The sequence below is a fragment of the Indicator indicator genome, chromosome 14, assembly GCF_027791375.1.
Source record: "Indicator indicator isolate 239-I01 chromosome 14, UM_Iind_1.1, whole genome shotgun sequence".
NCBI classification, from domain to species: domain Eukaryota; kingdom Metazoa; phylum Chordata; class Aves; order Piciformes; family Indicatoridae; genus Indicator; species Indicator indicator.
The window spans coordinates 8,073,286-8,090,353 of record NC_072023.1 but is presented as its reverse complement, the minus strand read 5'-3'; the positions used below and the strand labels follow the sequence as shown (position 1 = coordinate 8,090,353).

At 46.1% G+C, this 17,068-nt stretch overlaps 1 protein-coding gene across 1 annotated transcript in view; it reads left to right on the top strand.

Moving 5' to 3' along the window:
- Nucleotides 1-893: 893 nt before the first annotated feature.
- CACNA1I (calcium voltage-gated channel subunit alpha1 I) overlaps nucleotides 894-17,068 on the top strand; it is a 166,041-nt gene continuing 149,866 nt past the window's right edge. The window contains exon 1 of the mRNA XM_054386678.1: nucleotides 894-1,174. Within this exon, the coding sequence (XP_054242653.1) occupies nucleotides 894-1,174 (281 nt within the window). The remainder of the gene's footprint in view (nucleotides 1,175-17,068) is intronic.

Sequence of the window (17,068 nt, the reverse complement as noted above, 5' to 3'; positions counted from 1 at the left end):
TGACAACCACTTTCACTGTGCTGTTTAATGGACAATATTTGGCTTTTTGTTTTCCCAGAGCAAGGCCACTGTTAAGTGCACCCAGACAGCAAAGTGATGTTCTTTAGCAAAAGCATGGTGCTCTGTAGTACTCAGGTGCCACCAAGCCTACAACCTGTCCATCTCTTCCTGTGTGCACCTGCTCTCTGATCATTCTGCTTAATTGAATAACTTTTGCAACCTGTCTTCAAGGTGCTTCCAGTGCCCTGACAAAAGGAGAGCTCTGTAAGCTCCAGTATAGGGATGCTTAATATTTAATCCATTCTAGTTTGCATTGCAGCTCCTTGTTTAAAGGAGTGGCTGTTCTGTATGGGTTTGATGTGCATTTGCCAGTATCAGTCTGAAGGAGCCTGGTCAACAATTGGCATGGCACAAGGCCAGCCTAGTGTGTTCCTGGGTGGGCAGCAGAGCTGAACTTGGGGTGGCAGGACAGCATGAGGGACTGTGAGGGAAGGGTGGCTGTGTTGTGTCAGGATGGGCTCATGCCATTCCAAAGCCCAATGCTCTGTTGAGGTGTTCAGGCTCTCTCCAGAAGCCTTGGTACCATCACCTGAGGTGGTACAGCACCATGCCAGGGCATCTCAGGAGCTGCAGGGGTGATTTGAATAGTGATGGAAATGACTAGTGAGAGGAGTCTCGGTGGAGAGAGGGACTGGCAGAAGAGTTTTGCTTAAATTGCTTCAGCACAAAGTGTGGCCATGGTTTATCATTGTCAGAGCCATCAGTCCTACAGCTCTCCCATGCTCCAAACTCGCTGAAGACCATGGGTGTGCTGCACTCTTGCTGCTGATTCTTCATGTGGCTTTAATTTCTCCTTCTCCACTCCTTTCTAGGGGTTCTCTCTTCTGGCTGGCATGGCAGAATACATCCCCCAGCATCCTTCCACCTGGCCCACAGGCCCACAGCCCCCTCACACCTCTGCTGTCTGCTCACTGGAGCCTGTGGATCTGGGGGTCTCAGAGCAGCAAACACCTCCGGAGCAGCCACCTTCCTCCCCAGAGCTGGGAGAAGATGAGGAAGTCACCTCTCCACCAGACCCTGACGTCCCTTACCCTGACTTGGCCCCTGTTGTCTTCTTCTGCTTAAAGCAGACCACCAGCCCACGAAACTGGTGCATCAAAATGGTGTGCAACCCATATCCTTTCTGAGGTGCCCCTTCTCCTTCCCTGCCTCTTGCTCCCTCCTGCCTCATCTTTTCCTCTCCCTGTCCTCCTGGCAGGTAAGCAATGACATATTTAATGACCTGCTTTGTTCCTTGCTTGCATTTAAACAGAACCTCAGCTGTTCTAGTGTGTGATCAAAAGAAGCTGATTATGAAAGAGAGGACTTCAGAGAGAGCTGCTGACAGGCCCCAGCCACAGGAGGCTGGGGGAGGGGAGAGATGAGGGCAAGTATGAGGGAAAGTCCTGGTCTTCCCTTTCCCACCTCTCTTTTTGCCTCTACCGTGGGACAGAGTGGGAGTTGCTAGCCCAGGATCTTGTTGACAGGCTGCCATGAATGGCAACGGTGTCTCCTCTCTCTGAGTGTACAGGCTTTAGTGAGAGCTTGCCTTGCCCTTGGTGAGAGAACCACCACTTCTGGACCTCAGCTGCAAGAATACCTGGGGGAGCCCTTGCCTTTCCACCAAGCACACATCACTGTCCTGCTGATGTCTTGCCAAGCTGCCTAGGCAAGAATAAATGAGGATATGTGCTCATAGTTTGATGCTGAGCCCCTGGGGAAGACCTCCAGGATGAGAACACATCCTTCCTTCTCATGAGAGGTCAGAAATGACACATGTGTCACTGATCACACTTAGTGCCTTGATGACAAGGAGGCCCCTGCAACCCATCAGTGCAAATGCTGACCACCTGCACCACTCATTAACACTGAGGCTGCTGGGAAGCTGGGGCCCTTGAGCCTGATGCAATACAAAAACCAGGAGGAAGGCATTTGCTGCTTTTTGGACCATGAGACACTTCAAATAGGGAGGAAGATTAATGACTCATCAGAGAGGTGGGTGTAAAGTTTTACTTGAACCTTTTTCTGGACAGAAATCTCAAGTGCTGGTGTTTTCTCCCTGGGAATTTCCTAGTTGCTGGTTTAGTAGGTATTGTCTATAAGGATGCTTGCTGTGGTTTTGATGCATTGGTTTCTAGATGAAATCTGAGTGTCTGAGCATACAGCACAAACTCACAAAATGTTTTCAAGAGCCTTTTGAGTTTCAAGAGCCAAACCCTGGATGAAGCCTCGAGGTTCTGTCAGCAGTCACAGACGACCTTAGATGACTGATGAAGGTGGAGGTTTCTTTTAATTTCAGAGGGAGTAAAAGTTTTGGGTTTCAGGTCTGAGCTCTAAAGTTCAGAACCCCTTAAAAAGGTGTTGTAGTCTCAAGTGCAGGTTATGACTGGGAACTTGTTAGAGATTTAGGTTTCCTGCTTTCCTTTTTAGCAGCTACTCCTTAAAATTTTAAAACTTTGTATTAAATTATAGATTGCTTTTCAGTCATCAGCTGTGCGTCTGAACTAGTTACTATGTCCTGGGAATCTTGTCCCCACCAGCATATGGTGGGCTCAGAGTAAAGCAGACAAAATGTATGTCTTGTTGCAAATGCTGGATTCAGAAAATGAAAGAAGAGTAACAGCTTGGGTTTGGGATGAAGATTTGCTGTTGGACAGGGGAAGGAAGCTGTGGAGGAAGAAGTTCCTATAACACTTTACTTTTTGTCTAAAAAGTTGGTCAAAACAGTCCTTCCAGTTTAGGACAAGCTCCTTGCTAGGTATCAAAGTGTTGGAGCTGTGTTATTCAATGAACTTGGCACTATATGCCCATTTCAATGTTTGAATGTTACTTGTGCTTTAACCCTCAGACATTCATGGCATTTGACACTGAAGAGAATGTTTTTCATAGTAGAAGCTATAGAAGGAAATTAAAAAAGCCTCATGCAATCACCTGTGTCCAGCTGTGTGTGACATGGGGTGAATGGCAGTGGTGGGGCTGCTGGGAACCTTTTGAAAGGGTTGTTCCAGAGCTGTGATTTCAGCTCAGCTGTCTGAAGTTAGGAGCTTGTTTGAAAGGCAGGGACTGAACGGCGAGGGTACATCTCTTTTAGTTCTCTCTCCACCTCTGTAGTCCTCATTTTGAATGGGCCAGTCAGTAAGTAATTATTTCATATACTTTCTTTCAAATAAGGGGTTGTTTCTGCACCCTGAAGGTTTATTGCAGGTTTTTGGCATCTTTTTTTTTTTTTTTCTTCTTTTTCATAGCACCTTAGAAATGTTGCAGTTCTGTGACCTGGGAAGCAGATCACTCACCATGGCCTCATCCTTGGCTGGGATTGAGCCCCTTTCCTAAGGAATGCTTCTGTGAAAGTCAGATTGTGTCTTCTAAGAATTTATGTGCTTGCTTGCTTTTTCCCTGTCTGAAGTTCTTACCTCTGTTACATTTGGATATTGAGTCTCCAGCGAGCAGTGGCAGGCTGAGTCACTGTCACAGGGCAACACCTGGGCTTTCCTGAAGGTTCAGTGAAAAAGCTGGGGCATTAAGTGAAAGCCAGTTAATCTTCTTGGTGACTTTCTACTAGGCCAGAGCTTGCTAATCATTCTTATGGAAATGCTGTCAAAGAGACTTAAACGGGAAGCTCTGATTGTTACAGATAGTGGAGCAATTTCTGTAAGGACAAGGTCATTAGCCACCAAATTGCAATTTAGGTAATTGCATTCAACTTACTTAAAGCCCCCTCCCCTGAAGATTATTTTTCCTTCCATGAGCAGTCCTGCAGTTTTGTTATGTGCTATTAAACAACTGCCACATTCCTTTGCTGCAGTGCAGTAAGAAGAGAAAGCATGGCTTATATCCCTACTTGAAAATCCCTTCTAGAGGCACAACTAGATGTTGTTACTGCAAGAATTGTAGACTCTAACTCCTTTTTAAGATGAGGACTATGTTCCATGTGAAACTTGTGGTGTTTGTCCCCAAAGGGAGTGTTTACTGAGCTTTTTGCCATTGTGCTCGTGGTGAGAGGAGCCTGATGTTGTTTTGAAGTTTGGCTGATCAGATGTTTCTGAGGTGGCTTTGCATACAGTGTAAATGAATACTTCAGCAGACATTGTTAATACTATTATTGTACCACATATAATAGTATTATATCATAGTACACATATATATCACATATATAATAATATTATATCACAGTACATTAGAGGTTGGAAGGGACCTCCAGAGATCACTGAGTCCACCCCCCCCTGCCAGAGCAGCATCACTTAGGGTAGTCCACACAGGAATGCATCCAGGTGGGTTTTGAAAGTCTCCAGAGAAGGAGACTCCACAACCTCCCTGGGCAGCCTGTTCCAGTGCTTTGTCACCCTCACTGTAAAGAAGTTTCTTCTCATGTTGAGGTGAAATCTTCTATGTCCAAGCCTGAACCCACTGTTTCTTGTCTTATTAGTGCACACCACCGAAAGGAGCTTGAGTCTCTGCACCTGATATTGATATTGATAGACGTTGATCAGATCCCCTCTCAGTCTTCTCAAGACTAAACAGCCCCAGGGCTCTCAGTCTCTCTTCATAGGGGAGATGCTCAAGTCCCCTAACCACCCTTGTGGCTCTCTGTTGGACTCTCTCCAGCAGGTCTCTGCCTCTCTTGAACTGGGGAGCCCAAAACTGGACACAGTATTGCAGGTGTGGTCTCACCAGGGCAAACAGCCTTGTTAGATATAGGTAGAATTTACAAAGTGTTTGGGACTAAAGAAAGGGCCTGCCACATGGCACCTTACACACAGGTTCTCATGCACTTTGCAAATTATGAGAAGATTGAGAGAGATGCTTAGGTGTCTGCATCGCTGTTTGACTCCAGAAAGACTTTGCAATTCCTCCACCCCTAAGGTCAGAAGCAATAGATTTGGTTTGTCTTCTGAGCCCTTCTTTACAAGAAACTCTTTCCAGGAGGTGCAGACTTCCCTTTACTGTCATATCTATAATATTGACATGGCAGAGGAAGAGTGAAATGTGCCATTAAAAAAAATCAATGCCCAAACTGCAGCAGTAACGAGACAGGCTCTGCAGTTCAGCACTGTCATTTGCTTGCTTTTTGTTCTACACCAGCCCCTTTTCCCTCATTTGTGAATAGTGTTGACCATTTGGGCTTCTCTTTTGCTCTCAGGCAGTAAAATCTTGCATTTCCAGTTGATTTCAGTGGTGCAGGAGCAGCAGGTTAAGTCCCAGTTGTGCAAAAGCTTATATATGCACTTAATTTTTAGTACCAGGAGCTGTGTTTTATTGAGTATAGAGCTGGGTGGTTTCTCAGAGCTAGTATGACTGCTTACGTGTACTGAGGAGCTGCCTTGTAGCTCTTCAGCTTTAAGCTTCCTCCAAGTAGGGCTTTGCCTTTGTATCTGTCCCTAAAAGTCCTAGCATGCTTCTGTAACTTGCACTGGCATCTCTATTGGCTTGGGCCACGTGCTTAGTGCACAAGGAAACAGCACTGGTCACGGGCATGTTCAACCCTTTCAATGCTACAGACTTGGAGAAGAGGGGCTGAAAAGTTGCCTGGTGCAAGAGGATCTGGGAGTGTTGGTTAATAGGTGGCTAAATACGAGCCAGCAGTGTTCCCAGGTGGCCAAGAAGGCTAACAGAATCCTGGTTTATATCAGAAATAGTGTGGCCAGCAGGACTAGGGCACTGATTGTACCTCTCCACTCAGCACTGGTGAGGGCACATCTTGAATGCTGTATTTAGTTTTGGACCTCTCGCTACAAGGAGGACATTGAGGTGCTGGAGTGTGTCGAAGAAGGACAATGAAGATGGTGAAGGATCTAGAGCACAAGTTTTATTGAGGGGTGGGTGAAAGAATTGAATTTGTTTAGCCTAGAGTAAAGGAGGCTGAGGGAAGATTTTATCACTCTTTACAAATACCTGAAAGGAAGTTGTAGCAAGGTGGGTGTCAGTCTCTTCTCCTGAGTAACAAGCAACAGGACAAGAGGCAACAGCCTCAAGTTATGCCAAGGCAGGTTTTGGTTGGACATTAGGGAAAAAAAAAAATCTTGATGGAAAGGGTTGTAAAGGACTGGAACAGGCTGCCCAGGGATGTGGTGGAGTCACCATCCTTGGAGGTATTTAAAGCATGTAGATGTTAGAGACATGGCTTAGTGGTGACCTAGCAGTATTGGGGTAACGATTGGACTTGATGGTCTTAAAGGTCTCTTCCAACCAAAACCAATTCTGTTGTTTTATGATTCTATGTTGATGAGGAACTGAGAAAACCTACAGATTTACTCACCAGCTCTTCCATGCCTGGTGCCACAGATGTATATGTGTATATACATCTAGGGTATAGGGGGGCTGTTGATGGCAGCAGAGGTGTTTCATGCTGGTATTGCCCTATGGGAGTAGAATGGAGAATCAGATACTGGAGGAGCAGAGAAAGTGGTGTGTGTGCGGATTGGTAATTGATGCTTGTCTTGGTAAGATTGAGCAGGTGATGCCATGGTGCATGGGGACTCTGTGCTGCCAAACCCACATGGCCAAGGGGCCAACAAATCTTTTTCTCATTAAGTTTTGAATTATGAGCTGCTTTATGTGTTACACGCTGCTCAAATAGCAGTTTGGGCAATTTGTTTTTGTGTGAGTGAAATGTTACGTGCAGATCCTGTGATATGTTGTGCTTGTTTCTGTTGTAAGCTCTTACCTTATGTACTGTTAAACCCTGGATGCAGTTTTCATAACAACTGGATGTAATTAGTTAATAAGCAAACATCAGCTGCAAATTTATTGCAAGTCTTGCAATAAATGTCTGTCTTAAGGCCTGAGCTACTGTAATCCCCTGATGAGGTTTACCTTTTTTTGTCCACGTGCACATTTATTTATATGTGTGTATAAATAATAATAAAAATGATTCCTACCTCTCTAGTAAGTAGAGGAAAGCTTGCAAAATGTCACCAGAAGGTATAATAATACATAAAAAAATTGAGTGACTTATGAATGTTAAGCAGCACTCATTGTTCTTGAAGACCTAGGGATCATGGTTTTCCACTCTTGGGGTGAGTGGTAATAGCTTTTTTTGGTGAGTATCTGGAAAACACTAAAATGCAGATGTTGTTTGTGCTGCTCCATTTTAAAGATGGATCTCTCCTGTCTCTCTTTGCAAATCTAGCTCAGAAGACATGTAAGTGTCTGGCACTTATTTGAGGACTTGTGATAGCTTTGTATCATTCCAGGTAATCAAGCAGATGCTGCTGCTGTGCCCCTAGGAATGGATTGATTTCTGTTGATTACACAACTCTGCAGACCTCCTTTCAGCCAACACAGCTCTGTACACCCAAGATCCAGCAAGTGGAAAATAATTCCTCCCCACTTCTGTGTAAGAGATTATCTCACCTCTCTGGACTTCACAAAATGTTAAATCAACTTTACAGTCCCTCCTGTAGTGTGAGGAAACTGAGCTGGATGTATGGTGTCAGTGTTCCCCTAGGCATGTGCTGAACTGAATGCTTTTCAGGCTTGAAAAGGGGGCAAGGCTGCTTTAGATCCTGCTGGGTTTTCTGTCAGTCTGCCAAGCTTCCTGCTGGTGTAACGGTTTGCCAGTAACAAATAAGAGTGACTTTTAATAAGCAAATTGTCCATAAACTTGATTAATATTTGAAGGCAATGCATGAACCAGGCCAACAAGACCATCTCCTCAGGACCAAACTGTTTCCAACTATTCCTGTGTTAACAATGTGCTTTAAAGCAGGCATTTCCTGCTCTTGTCAACTGACCCTTAATTTTCCTGTTAATTCTGAGAATAAATCTGGCTGGGGTTCACCTCATCTAACTTTACCTGAAGCCCAGCTATCCAGTCTCTCTTCATAGATATTTTACAGACTAACATCTATAGGAGGAAATTCAGCACCCTTAACTTAACCCCTCCCTTCAGAAGGCAAAACTGCTCTCTAGAGGTGCCTCTTTTCTTCTCTTTACTAAAGAGATGGTTTCTGAAAAGCGGGGTGCAGGCATTGTTGGCTGGCATCCTGGGCTGCCTTTACAGTTGCTGTGCTGTTTAGCTCCCCAGGTGCTGCTGAAGGAAGCCAAGGGAAAGGCAGTGAGCAGGTTTGGTTATGGAAATGGTGCATTCTGATCATTGCAGTGGTTCCATGATAAAATATTGAGCAGTCTTAGTTCTGTGGGAAGAGGGGGAGTGCATACCTTCCACCTGCACTCTGGATTGGGAAAAATTAGCTCTGTAAATTCCAGCTTCTTTCCTCAGCTAGAAGCCCTGTTTCCCACTTTGTGATTAGTAGGCAGAGGCAGGTGGCAGGATAGTGCTCAGGACCTGCACAAGGAGCAGGGAGGAAGCTGACTCTGCAAATCTAGTGTGACAAAGGAGTTTCTCTAGTGTGGGTCACCTGAAGTGCAAGTTTATGATGGAAGTTGAAAGGCATCATCTGCATGGTCAGATGTGGTGTAAATGCAATTTAAACTTGTGCATTGGCACTAGTGGCATGCAAAGCATGGGTAGTTTGGAAGGGATTTGCATGCTTGCATTCTGTAAGAACTTGTCTGGAGTTGTGTGGTGGGAGATGCACACAATTCCACACAAGTGGGCAGGTCTAAAGAGATGAGGTCTAAATTTGGCTGGCTTGCAAGCTGGCCCTATGTATCTAAGCACAAATGGTGAGACAGGATATCTGCCTCTCTCATCTCTTTAGCTGATTTTCTGGAGGTTTTTATACTGAGACATCAAAGACCATGGTTTAGAAACCAAGCCAGGACAACAGCACAAACCCAAACAGAGCTCTGTCTGAAGCTTTGATATCCATAGGGTCTAACAAACTGGGAAACAAAGGTTAAAAAAAAAAGTCTTAGTGCATATCTATTGTCTTCACGCAAAGCTCTGGCAATTTTCTGTGTTAGGATAGATCCTAATATTGGAGGAAAGGAGAACTGCAAAATACTGAGGGGAGTCTGTGGTTTAGGAGAAGGGTATTATTTTGGCTGGGTGTATGATGTACTGCCCAGTTTCCCCAATATCTGCCAAAAGCAATAAAAGACCTCTTAATGCTTCATGCCCTAGGAAAATGGGGCTAGGATTCTCACTGCAACAGCTTTGTATGAGGTTCTCAATATGATTCCTGGATTTCTGGTCATTTAGTGTGGAAAGTGTGGGGAAGAAGGTGGGAGAAAGTAGGGGATATAAATCATTGTTATTCTGCTATGCCTAGTGAGAACAGACCTATTTGCACCAGCTGATGCTCTCCTCAGGCTGTGTTGGGAATATTGGTCTGGTCTTGTCATTTAGTGAAGTGCTGTCCAGTGCAAAGTATGGTTCATGGCATCCTAGAGGGTATGTGGTGCTGCCAGGCCAAGGGAGAGAGGTGATGTGCTCAGCTGAATGTGAGGGTGGTAGCAGTGCCTTCTTTGTGGGACCAGCCCATCCCTCTGCAAAGTGCATTGCTGAACAGAAGCAAATGCTGAAAACCCTTTCTGGAGCATATTGTGTTTATTCACTGGAATGTATTTTGCCTTGGAGATAAGAAGCATTTACTCTCTGAAAAATGGTCAGTTTGCCTTTTTCAGCCTTGGTGAACACCGGAGCAGGGCGTGTGGGGGAGCCAGAGGGGGCTCTTGGAGAAACAGAAAGGGCAATAAAAATACTCATTTTGAGTTTAAGACCTATGAAATACTCTGACCAGACCTCTAATTGCATGTTCTGTCATAACAATGTGAATTAAATAATGCAATTAACCACTAACAAATTGACCAGCTGCCTATTTGAGGACTTCACTCTTCCCACCCCAGACTGTGGGAAAGGACCTGAAACCAGCTGAGTTTGCTGTGTTGCACTACTTGACAGGAGCTCCTTCAGGTGAGGAAAGGTTAACAGAGTTGCAGTTGATCCCAGGAGGAAAGATTGTGTGAAAAACTTGCCCCCTTTCAGACCTATGCAAAGAACAGGAGCAAAGAATCTGCCAAGCTGTCAATCTCTAAGATGGGAAGATCTTTATAGTCCTAGAAAGACAATGTTTTTGGAAGATGAAGGTGTAGGAGGGCTGCAGCCTGGCATAAGATGGAGCAGGCATAAGATCATGTCTGCTTCTGTCCTGTGCTCCCTTTGCCCACTGGTTCTGGTTGGCCCAGAACACCTTGGCCAGCCACTTCCCCAAGTCCCTTGCACATTTCCATGCCACTGCCTCTCCTGTGCTCCACTGACTGCCATGGGGCAGGGTCAAAGGAGGTCGTGTTTGAAGTGTGCTTCTCTGAAATGGGGTTAGCAGCCTCTTGCTGGCAGGGACAGTGGGAGGAAGGCTGAGCAGTGGTGGGAAGCACCCAAGGCTGTTAAAATGGATGGCTGTGGTTGATGAACTGGGCTTGCTGTGCTCTTGGTCGCTGCTGTTCCTTGGGCCACAGGCTTGTACTGTGCTGCCTCTTGGCAGCCGTGCACCTCCATCATGGAAGGGATGCTGCAGGCTCTGCTGCCCTGCCTGCCTCCCTTCCCTGGAGGGAGCTCTGAGCATTGCTGCTGAAATAAGCAGGGATCATTTCAGGAAAAGCTTTGGAGGTGAGGACAGGCTAGCCCAGGAGGATGGTTTTTATTTGGTTGGAGAGAACAGCAGAGTTGAGACCAGCAGCTAGGCAAGGAGGCCAAGACAGTGGGAGGGGGAGCAAGGAAGTTAGCTGAAAGTGCCACTGAACTTGTAAAAGAAGAGATGAAGTGTGATTATGAAGATGTAAGACAGAAACTGAGGGAGAGTGATAAGTGGAGGTTATCAAGGTTGGGAACATCTACTCTGACACCACACTGCAAATTCCTGCTGAGCTTGGCAGGCATCTCAACAAATCTGTGTAATCAATGGTATCAAAGGAGGCCGATAGAGAATCAGCAGGAGCTCTTGATCTTCAGTGGCTGCCATCAAGGGCTGCTGAAGTGAGTAAGGAGGTGGTGTGACAGCAGCATAACCCTCTGGCTAGAATACCTGCATGGGTGGTTGGATGAGTTGGCTGATCTGGGGTGCTGAAGTGCAGTGCTGTGATTGGAACAACTCTCACTAGCCCAACCCTGACTACAAGGTCAGTTGGTGGGGATTGAGATGGATTGCTTAGCCTTCTTGCCTGCAGGATGCCCATCCCTGCCTTCCCTTTCTCCAGCTTTCTCCCTGCACGTTGCATCAGTGCAGATCAGGGGAGGGGAGCAATTCCCTCGGGCAGGACAGGGGATGGGAGGAGCTGTGATGTAGGTGACCATCTGTCCCCTGAGACAATGGTGCCATTTACACTTATGTACTGCAGCTCATCCAGGAGAAGGAAGAAATCTGTCCTCGCTAATGATACTCAACCACACTCTTTGCTTATCCTTTCTTTCTTTAGTTTTCTCTCCCCCAGTCTCCCCTCGTCATCGCCTACCGTGCTCGAGTCTATAAAAGCTGCTGTTGCTCCCCCTCCTCAAGTGTGATTCGGAGCTGCCAAGTCCCCACAACTCCTCCAGCAGCCCCTCCTGTGACTAGCCACCCTGTCTCTCCCCTCTCCTTTCTCCATCTGTGGCAGTCTGTCATTTTTTCCTCTCCTTTTTTTTTTTTTTCTGTCTTCCCTTGCTGTCACTCCTGAGTTTCACTGCTAGCAGCCTCTCTGTGTTGATTGCTGCTGCCCTTGAATTGGCTCTTTCTGTAAAGTGCCCTTTTTAGCCAATATCATGGGCAACAGGCTTCCTGGGAGGAATGGTCAGGAGTTAAAGGGAAGGTCTGAAGGTAGGACTTAAACAAGGGACATAACTCATTGGCTGAGTTAGGAGGCAAAAGGCAGAGGTGCAAGAGCTTATCTGTGCAAACAGCAGGTTTCCTCTATCTGTGGAAGGGATTGCTACATGATGGGGGTGGGATTGCTGCTAATTCTTATCCACATCCAGAGCATTTTGTTCTCAGGTCAGCAGCTATCTTCCTGTGACCTCCAACATGCAAGTGGCATCCCTGACATCCCCATACCAAGCTGTCATATGCAGGAGTACTGTGCTGATCACAGGGGAGCAGGGTCCAAGGGATGTGTCCACCCTGTAGCAGAAACAGGGTGCTAAGTGAACACTCCCTGGACTAGTTTGGGTGAGACATGCTGCTGGAGGGGCTGTCCCTGGTCCTCCTGAGAGGTAGCTGTGTCTCTACAAATCCCTGCTTACCAGGGCTGGCTCTTGTGGGCCAATGCAGCCAGATGTGAGCTCAGCATGCTGGCTGTGAGCTGTGTGGCTGTGGTCTCCTGGCCCTGTGCCCCAGCTTGGAAGCTGGGCAAGGTGTTCAAGGATTTGCTTACCAAAGTTGAAACAGCACTGCTGTCTCAGCCTTGTTCTTGAACCCTAAACCTTTGTGTGAGATGTTTCATCTTTAATAACTTGGTTTTGTTTGCTGCTGCCTCCCCAGAGTAGCATAAATGCTGAAATACCACAAGGGCTTTTGGATTGCATGTAGCTTGGAGAAACTGGATGTCTTGAGAGGTAGAGTGAATCGAATGTGCCTCTTGTGGGATTTCAGTTCTCAGAGTCATGGAAGAAAAGGGCTAACATCAGTACAAATTCTTCCAGGAGAGAGCTGCTGAATCCACTCCTTGTAATGCTAGCTATGAGATTTGCCTCAACAGGCAAGGAGAAGGGAAGGACTGGAAAGAAAACACATGATAAAACATCAACCTCTCTGTTGAAATAGGCAGTTTGTAACAAACAGCAGCTGTTCTGTTTTGTGGCATGGAAGAGGCAGGAGCTCAATATCTGAAAGTGGAAAAATATTTTCTTCCATGCAGAGGTCGATAATCTCTCAAACTGGAGATCCAAAATCTCTGTTTGCCTTCCAAGCCCTGCTTCTTGTTTGGGAGGGCACTAAAACACCATGAGGAGGGTGTGTGGCAAACCTGCCTTGCCCCATCACTCACACACTCAAAAAGGTGCTTCCTGCATTTGCCTCTATCCTGCATCTTGCTTCTCAGCCAAGAACTCTCTCTAGTGCAGCAGTAAGTCCACCCAAGAATGCAATGTCCTCATTTTCCAGAGAATGTACTAGAGACCATTTGCCAGCTAGCAGGCACTGGTGACCAGCATTGCTAGCAACAATTAAGCTAAAGAATATTTGAGGAGAGTGTGCTTTGTGGTGTGTTACAATTTTTAGTTCCTTGGTTTTGTTCTTGTGTTTACCAACTCGTGATGTAGTTTTTGCTTCATCTGTTGATAGATCTGGTGGCTCTGCCTTGTCCATGTGTGAAATTCAGGCCAGGCCTTGAAAATGTTTGTGTCACAAGGGAATTATATTAAAAAAGGCACACTCATAGAAGTGCAACAGTAATAATATATTGCCTTTGGTACTGCCTGATGCTCAGTGCTGCTGGCCAACAGTGATATTTCTTGATGAAGGATGTTATTTTTTTTCCTTAAGGCAATTCTTTTTCTTGCCTTTTTTTTTTTTCTTTCTTTCCATGTGGCTCCTCTCTGATTAGTTTCCTTGATGGAGTAGAATCCTTTCCTGCTTTGCAGTTTGTTCCTCTCTTCTCTCTACTTGTTGACCCTGTCTTTAACAGTCTCTGTACTGGCAACTGCTCTTGTTTTCCTATCTGGAGCCCTCTTTGGAACTGGAATTTTAGTGACTGGGGGAAGCTCTAAGTGGTAGGCCACTCCAAAGGCTTTGAAGGCAGCAGTCTTCTCACTGGTTTTCCTATAAGCATTTTATTTGTCCCATGCTATAGCCTCCTAGTTTCTATATCTTAAAGGTTGACTCTGTTGTCTTTCCCTGCATGGGCAACCTCCTGATGATGCATGGTTTCCTCCTTGCTGGATGCTGAGTAACATTTTTCCTTCATCCCTTGCCCAGCAGGATCTCTGAAGCCCCATGGTTCATACAAGGGCCATGCACACAGAAGCCAAGCTGCCCAGCATTTCCCATTGTAACACTCTTATTATCCCTTAATGGAATTTTAATATGAGGGTTTAGAGGGGAGGGACCAGGCAAAAAGCCTAGGAAAGATACTGTAATGGGAGACTGAGAAGCCAAGAAGGAAAATAAATCCAGAGGCAGCCAGCAGGAAGCTAAGGTAGAAAGCTTATCCATCAGATGTTTGCCCACTAGAGGGGTGGCACTGGAGAGTGATGGCAGAAGCAAGGAATGGGAACTGGGTGGGCTGAGCAAGGTTAATGGGGGCAAGTAACCTGAATGGGGAAGGTTAGGATCTGGATGGGAAGAAGCTGACTAAGTCTGGGGCAGTAAGCTGAAGTGGAGGCAGGCTGGAAGGTCTGAAGGACTCAGGCTGCAGCAAGAAGCACTCCATGTGTGGATGGTGGGGGTGAAGTAATGTCCCAGCCCTGGAGCCTGCACACTTTGCATTCCTGCTTATTTCTGTTTCCCTGCTGCCAGCAAACCTCTGCAAGACCCATTGGCTAAACAGGCATCACATCACTGTCTTCACTGGATGCCATCCTTCTCTGTGGATGCAGGGATCCTGTGGGAAAATAAACCCACATGAATGTGCAGTGAAAGATTGTGTTGCAAAAGGCAGTGTGAAGAGGGAAAAACCAAGGTTCCATACTCATCCTTAATTCTGTCTTAATTTCTGTCTTGAGTCATGATCCTTGAGGTCTTTTCCAACCTTATTGATTCTGTGTGTGATTCTGTGATTCATATCAAAACAGTCTCTCCTGAGCATATTCAAAGCACAATTTATCTTCTTGGTTTGTTTGTTTTTTGCCCATGGCAGATGCTAACTTATCTCCATTTGGAGGGGTTGTTAGGGAATGAGCAAAAGAGGTTTCAGGCTTCCTGGGTACCCAGTGTGGAAGCAGCATTTCAGAGCATCCAGCAACAAGTGCTACTCAAAAACATTCTCTAATGCTTCTGCACAGACAAAACATTTTTCAACTGTTGAAATTCAGCTTAGTTTCATTTTTTTCCCTAAAAAAAAAAAAAAAAAAAAGTAATTCCTGCTCTGGAAATTTTAGTTTAAGCTGTCAGGTTAGGTGAAGCTCTAAGTAAATGAAACAGAGTGTTGTAAGGGAGAAAAGCTTGGGTGGGATTCATTAAAATTAGTGTTATCAGTGTTGCTGCACACAGCCTTCTACCATGTAGTTCAGCTCTTGCTGGAGCCTCAGTTTCCCCTACAATACTATAATTAACTATTGAAAATAGATACTTAAAAAAAAGAAAACCCAACAGAACAAAAACCCCACACCAAACATCCTCCATAGCCTGAGATATTTATTTTTTTTCAAAGCACAGAATTAACTGCATTCCTCCACATTATCTTTGCAGTGTTGTTATTCCTTTGGAATGCATTCCCAGCATATTGTGCTATGTTACACATCCTTTAAATATCCAATAGCTTTTTAACTTTTAAAAAGCTATTTCTCACTCAGTGGCATGCCTGTAATGCATTTTTCTGGAATGTGTGACAGATGTCTGGGGAAACTGTGTTTTCTCCCATATGGGGGTTATTTTACTGAAAAATGAAAGGGGATTGGCACTTCATTTGATTTCCTTCAGCTGTCACATCAGGGATTCTCTGGCTGGGTGTGAGATGTGAATCCTGATCATATGCAGATTGCAAAACGTAAAATGTGCTCCAATTCCTGGGTCAAGGGCAGCTTCCTGTGGAAGAATGTCCTCTGAAGGCTGCAAGGAGGGAGGACAGGCTGGGGAGGTCTGTTTAGAGCAGGTGATTCTTCCCCTCTACCCTGCACTTGTGAGACCCCCACCTCGAATACTGTGTCCAGTTCTGGTGTCCCCATCGTAAGCAGGACACAGCTGCTGGAGCTCTGGATTGTTCCAGCCCAGGTGTAGAACCTTGCACTTGCTCTTGTTGCAGCCAGGTGGGGGTTGGACTCTTCTCCCAGGCAACCAGCAACAGAACAAGAGGACATAGTCTCAAGCTGTGCAGGGGAAAGTTTAGGCTTGAGCTTAGAAAGAAGTTCCTCACAGCAAGGTAGATTGGCAACTGGAATGGGCTGTGCAGGGAGGTGGTGGATCAATGTCCCTGGAGATGTCTAAGAGCAGCCTGGATGAAGCACTTAGTGCCATGGTCTACTTGATTAGTTAGGGTTAGGTGATTGGTTGCACTTGGTGATCTTGGAGGTCCCTTTACACAATCACAGAATCACAGAATGTTAGGGGCTGGAAGGGACCTCCTGAGATCATCCAGTCCAACCCCCCTGCCAGAGCAGGATCACCTATACCAGGTCACACAGGAACTCACCCAAGCAGGTCTTGAATATCTCCAGAGATACCTGCAACCTGGTTGATTCTGTGAACCTCACGAGGTTCACCTGGGCCCACCTCTCCAGCTTGTCCAGGTCCCTCTGGATGACATCCCATCCCTCTGGATGACATCCCATCCCTCTGGATGACATCCCATCCCTCTGGCATATCAACAGCACCACTCAGCTTGGTGTCATCTGCAAACTTGCTGCTGGTGCCCTCGATCCCATTGCCTGTATCAGTGGCTGAGCACAGCCAAGTGACCACCATTGCAACCAGTCAGCCCCCTTGTCCTTGTGCTATGATGAATTGTGTCCCTGTGTTTTCTTTTTCCTGTTCCCCACAGGCAGGGGGAGAGACTGAGCACTGTGCTAGGGACAACTCCCTTCTGTCCTTTCCTCTGCAGTGTCAGAGGGAGGGGCAGGGGAAGGAAGTAAAGCAGGGGAGCTGCTGCAAGCCTCTGAAGCTAGTGTTAGTGCCTGTGCCAACATCTCCCCTTTGCTGAGACAAACATAGTGGAGATAAATACCAGGTGTCTCTGGAAGAGTATTTAAATGCACTGACAGTCCCCTTTTTGTCACGTTGGGATTCTTTCTTACAGTTTTACATTTCAAAAGCTTGCCTGTGGCACTTGGCCCACCCCTCTTCTCCTGCTCAACCTGGAAGATATGCTCTAAGTTTCTGGGCAATAAAAATGCCCAAGGCTTGTTTGGCTGTGGTAGCAACCAGCACGTCCTCACTGCTGGTATGTGCAGGCACAGGTGTGCTGCTGTCGAGGCATTTCTGGGCAGAGTTTCCAAGAGATGGAAGAGCATAGCCCTGTGGGAAGATGTCACTGAGGCCATTGCATCTTGGAATGCAGGAAT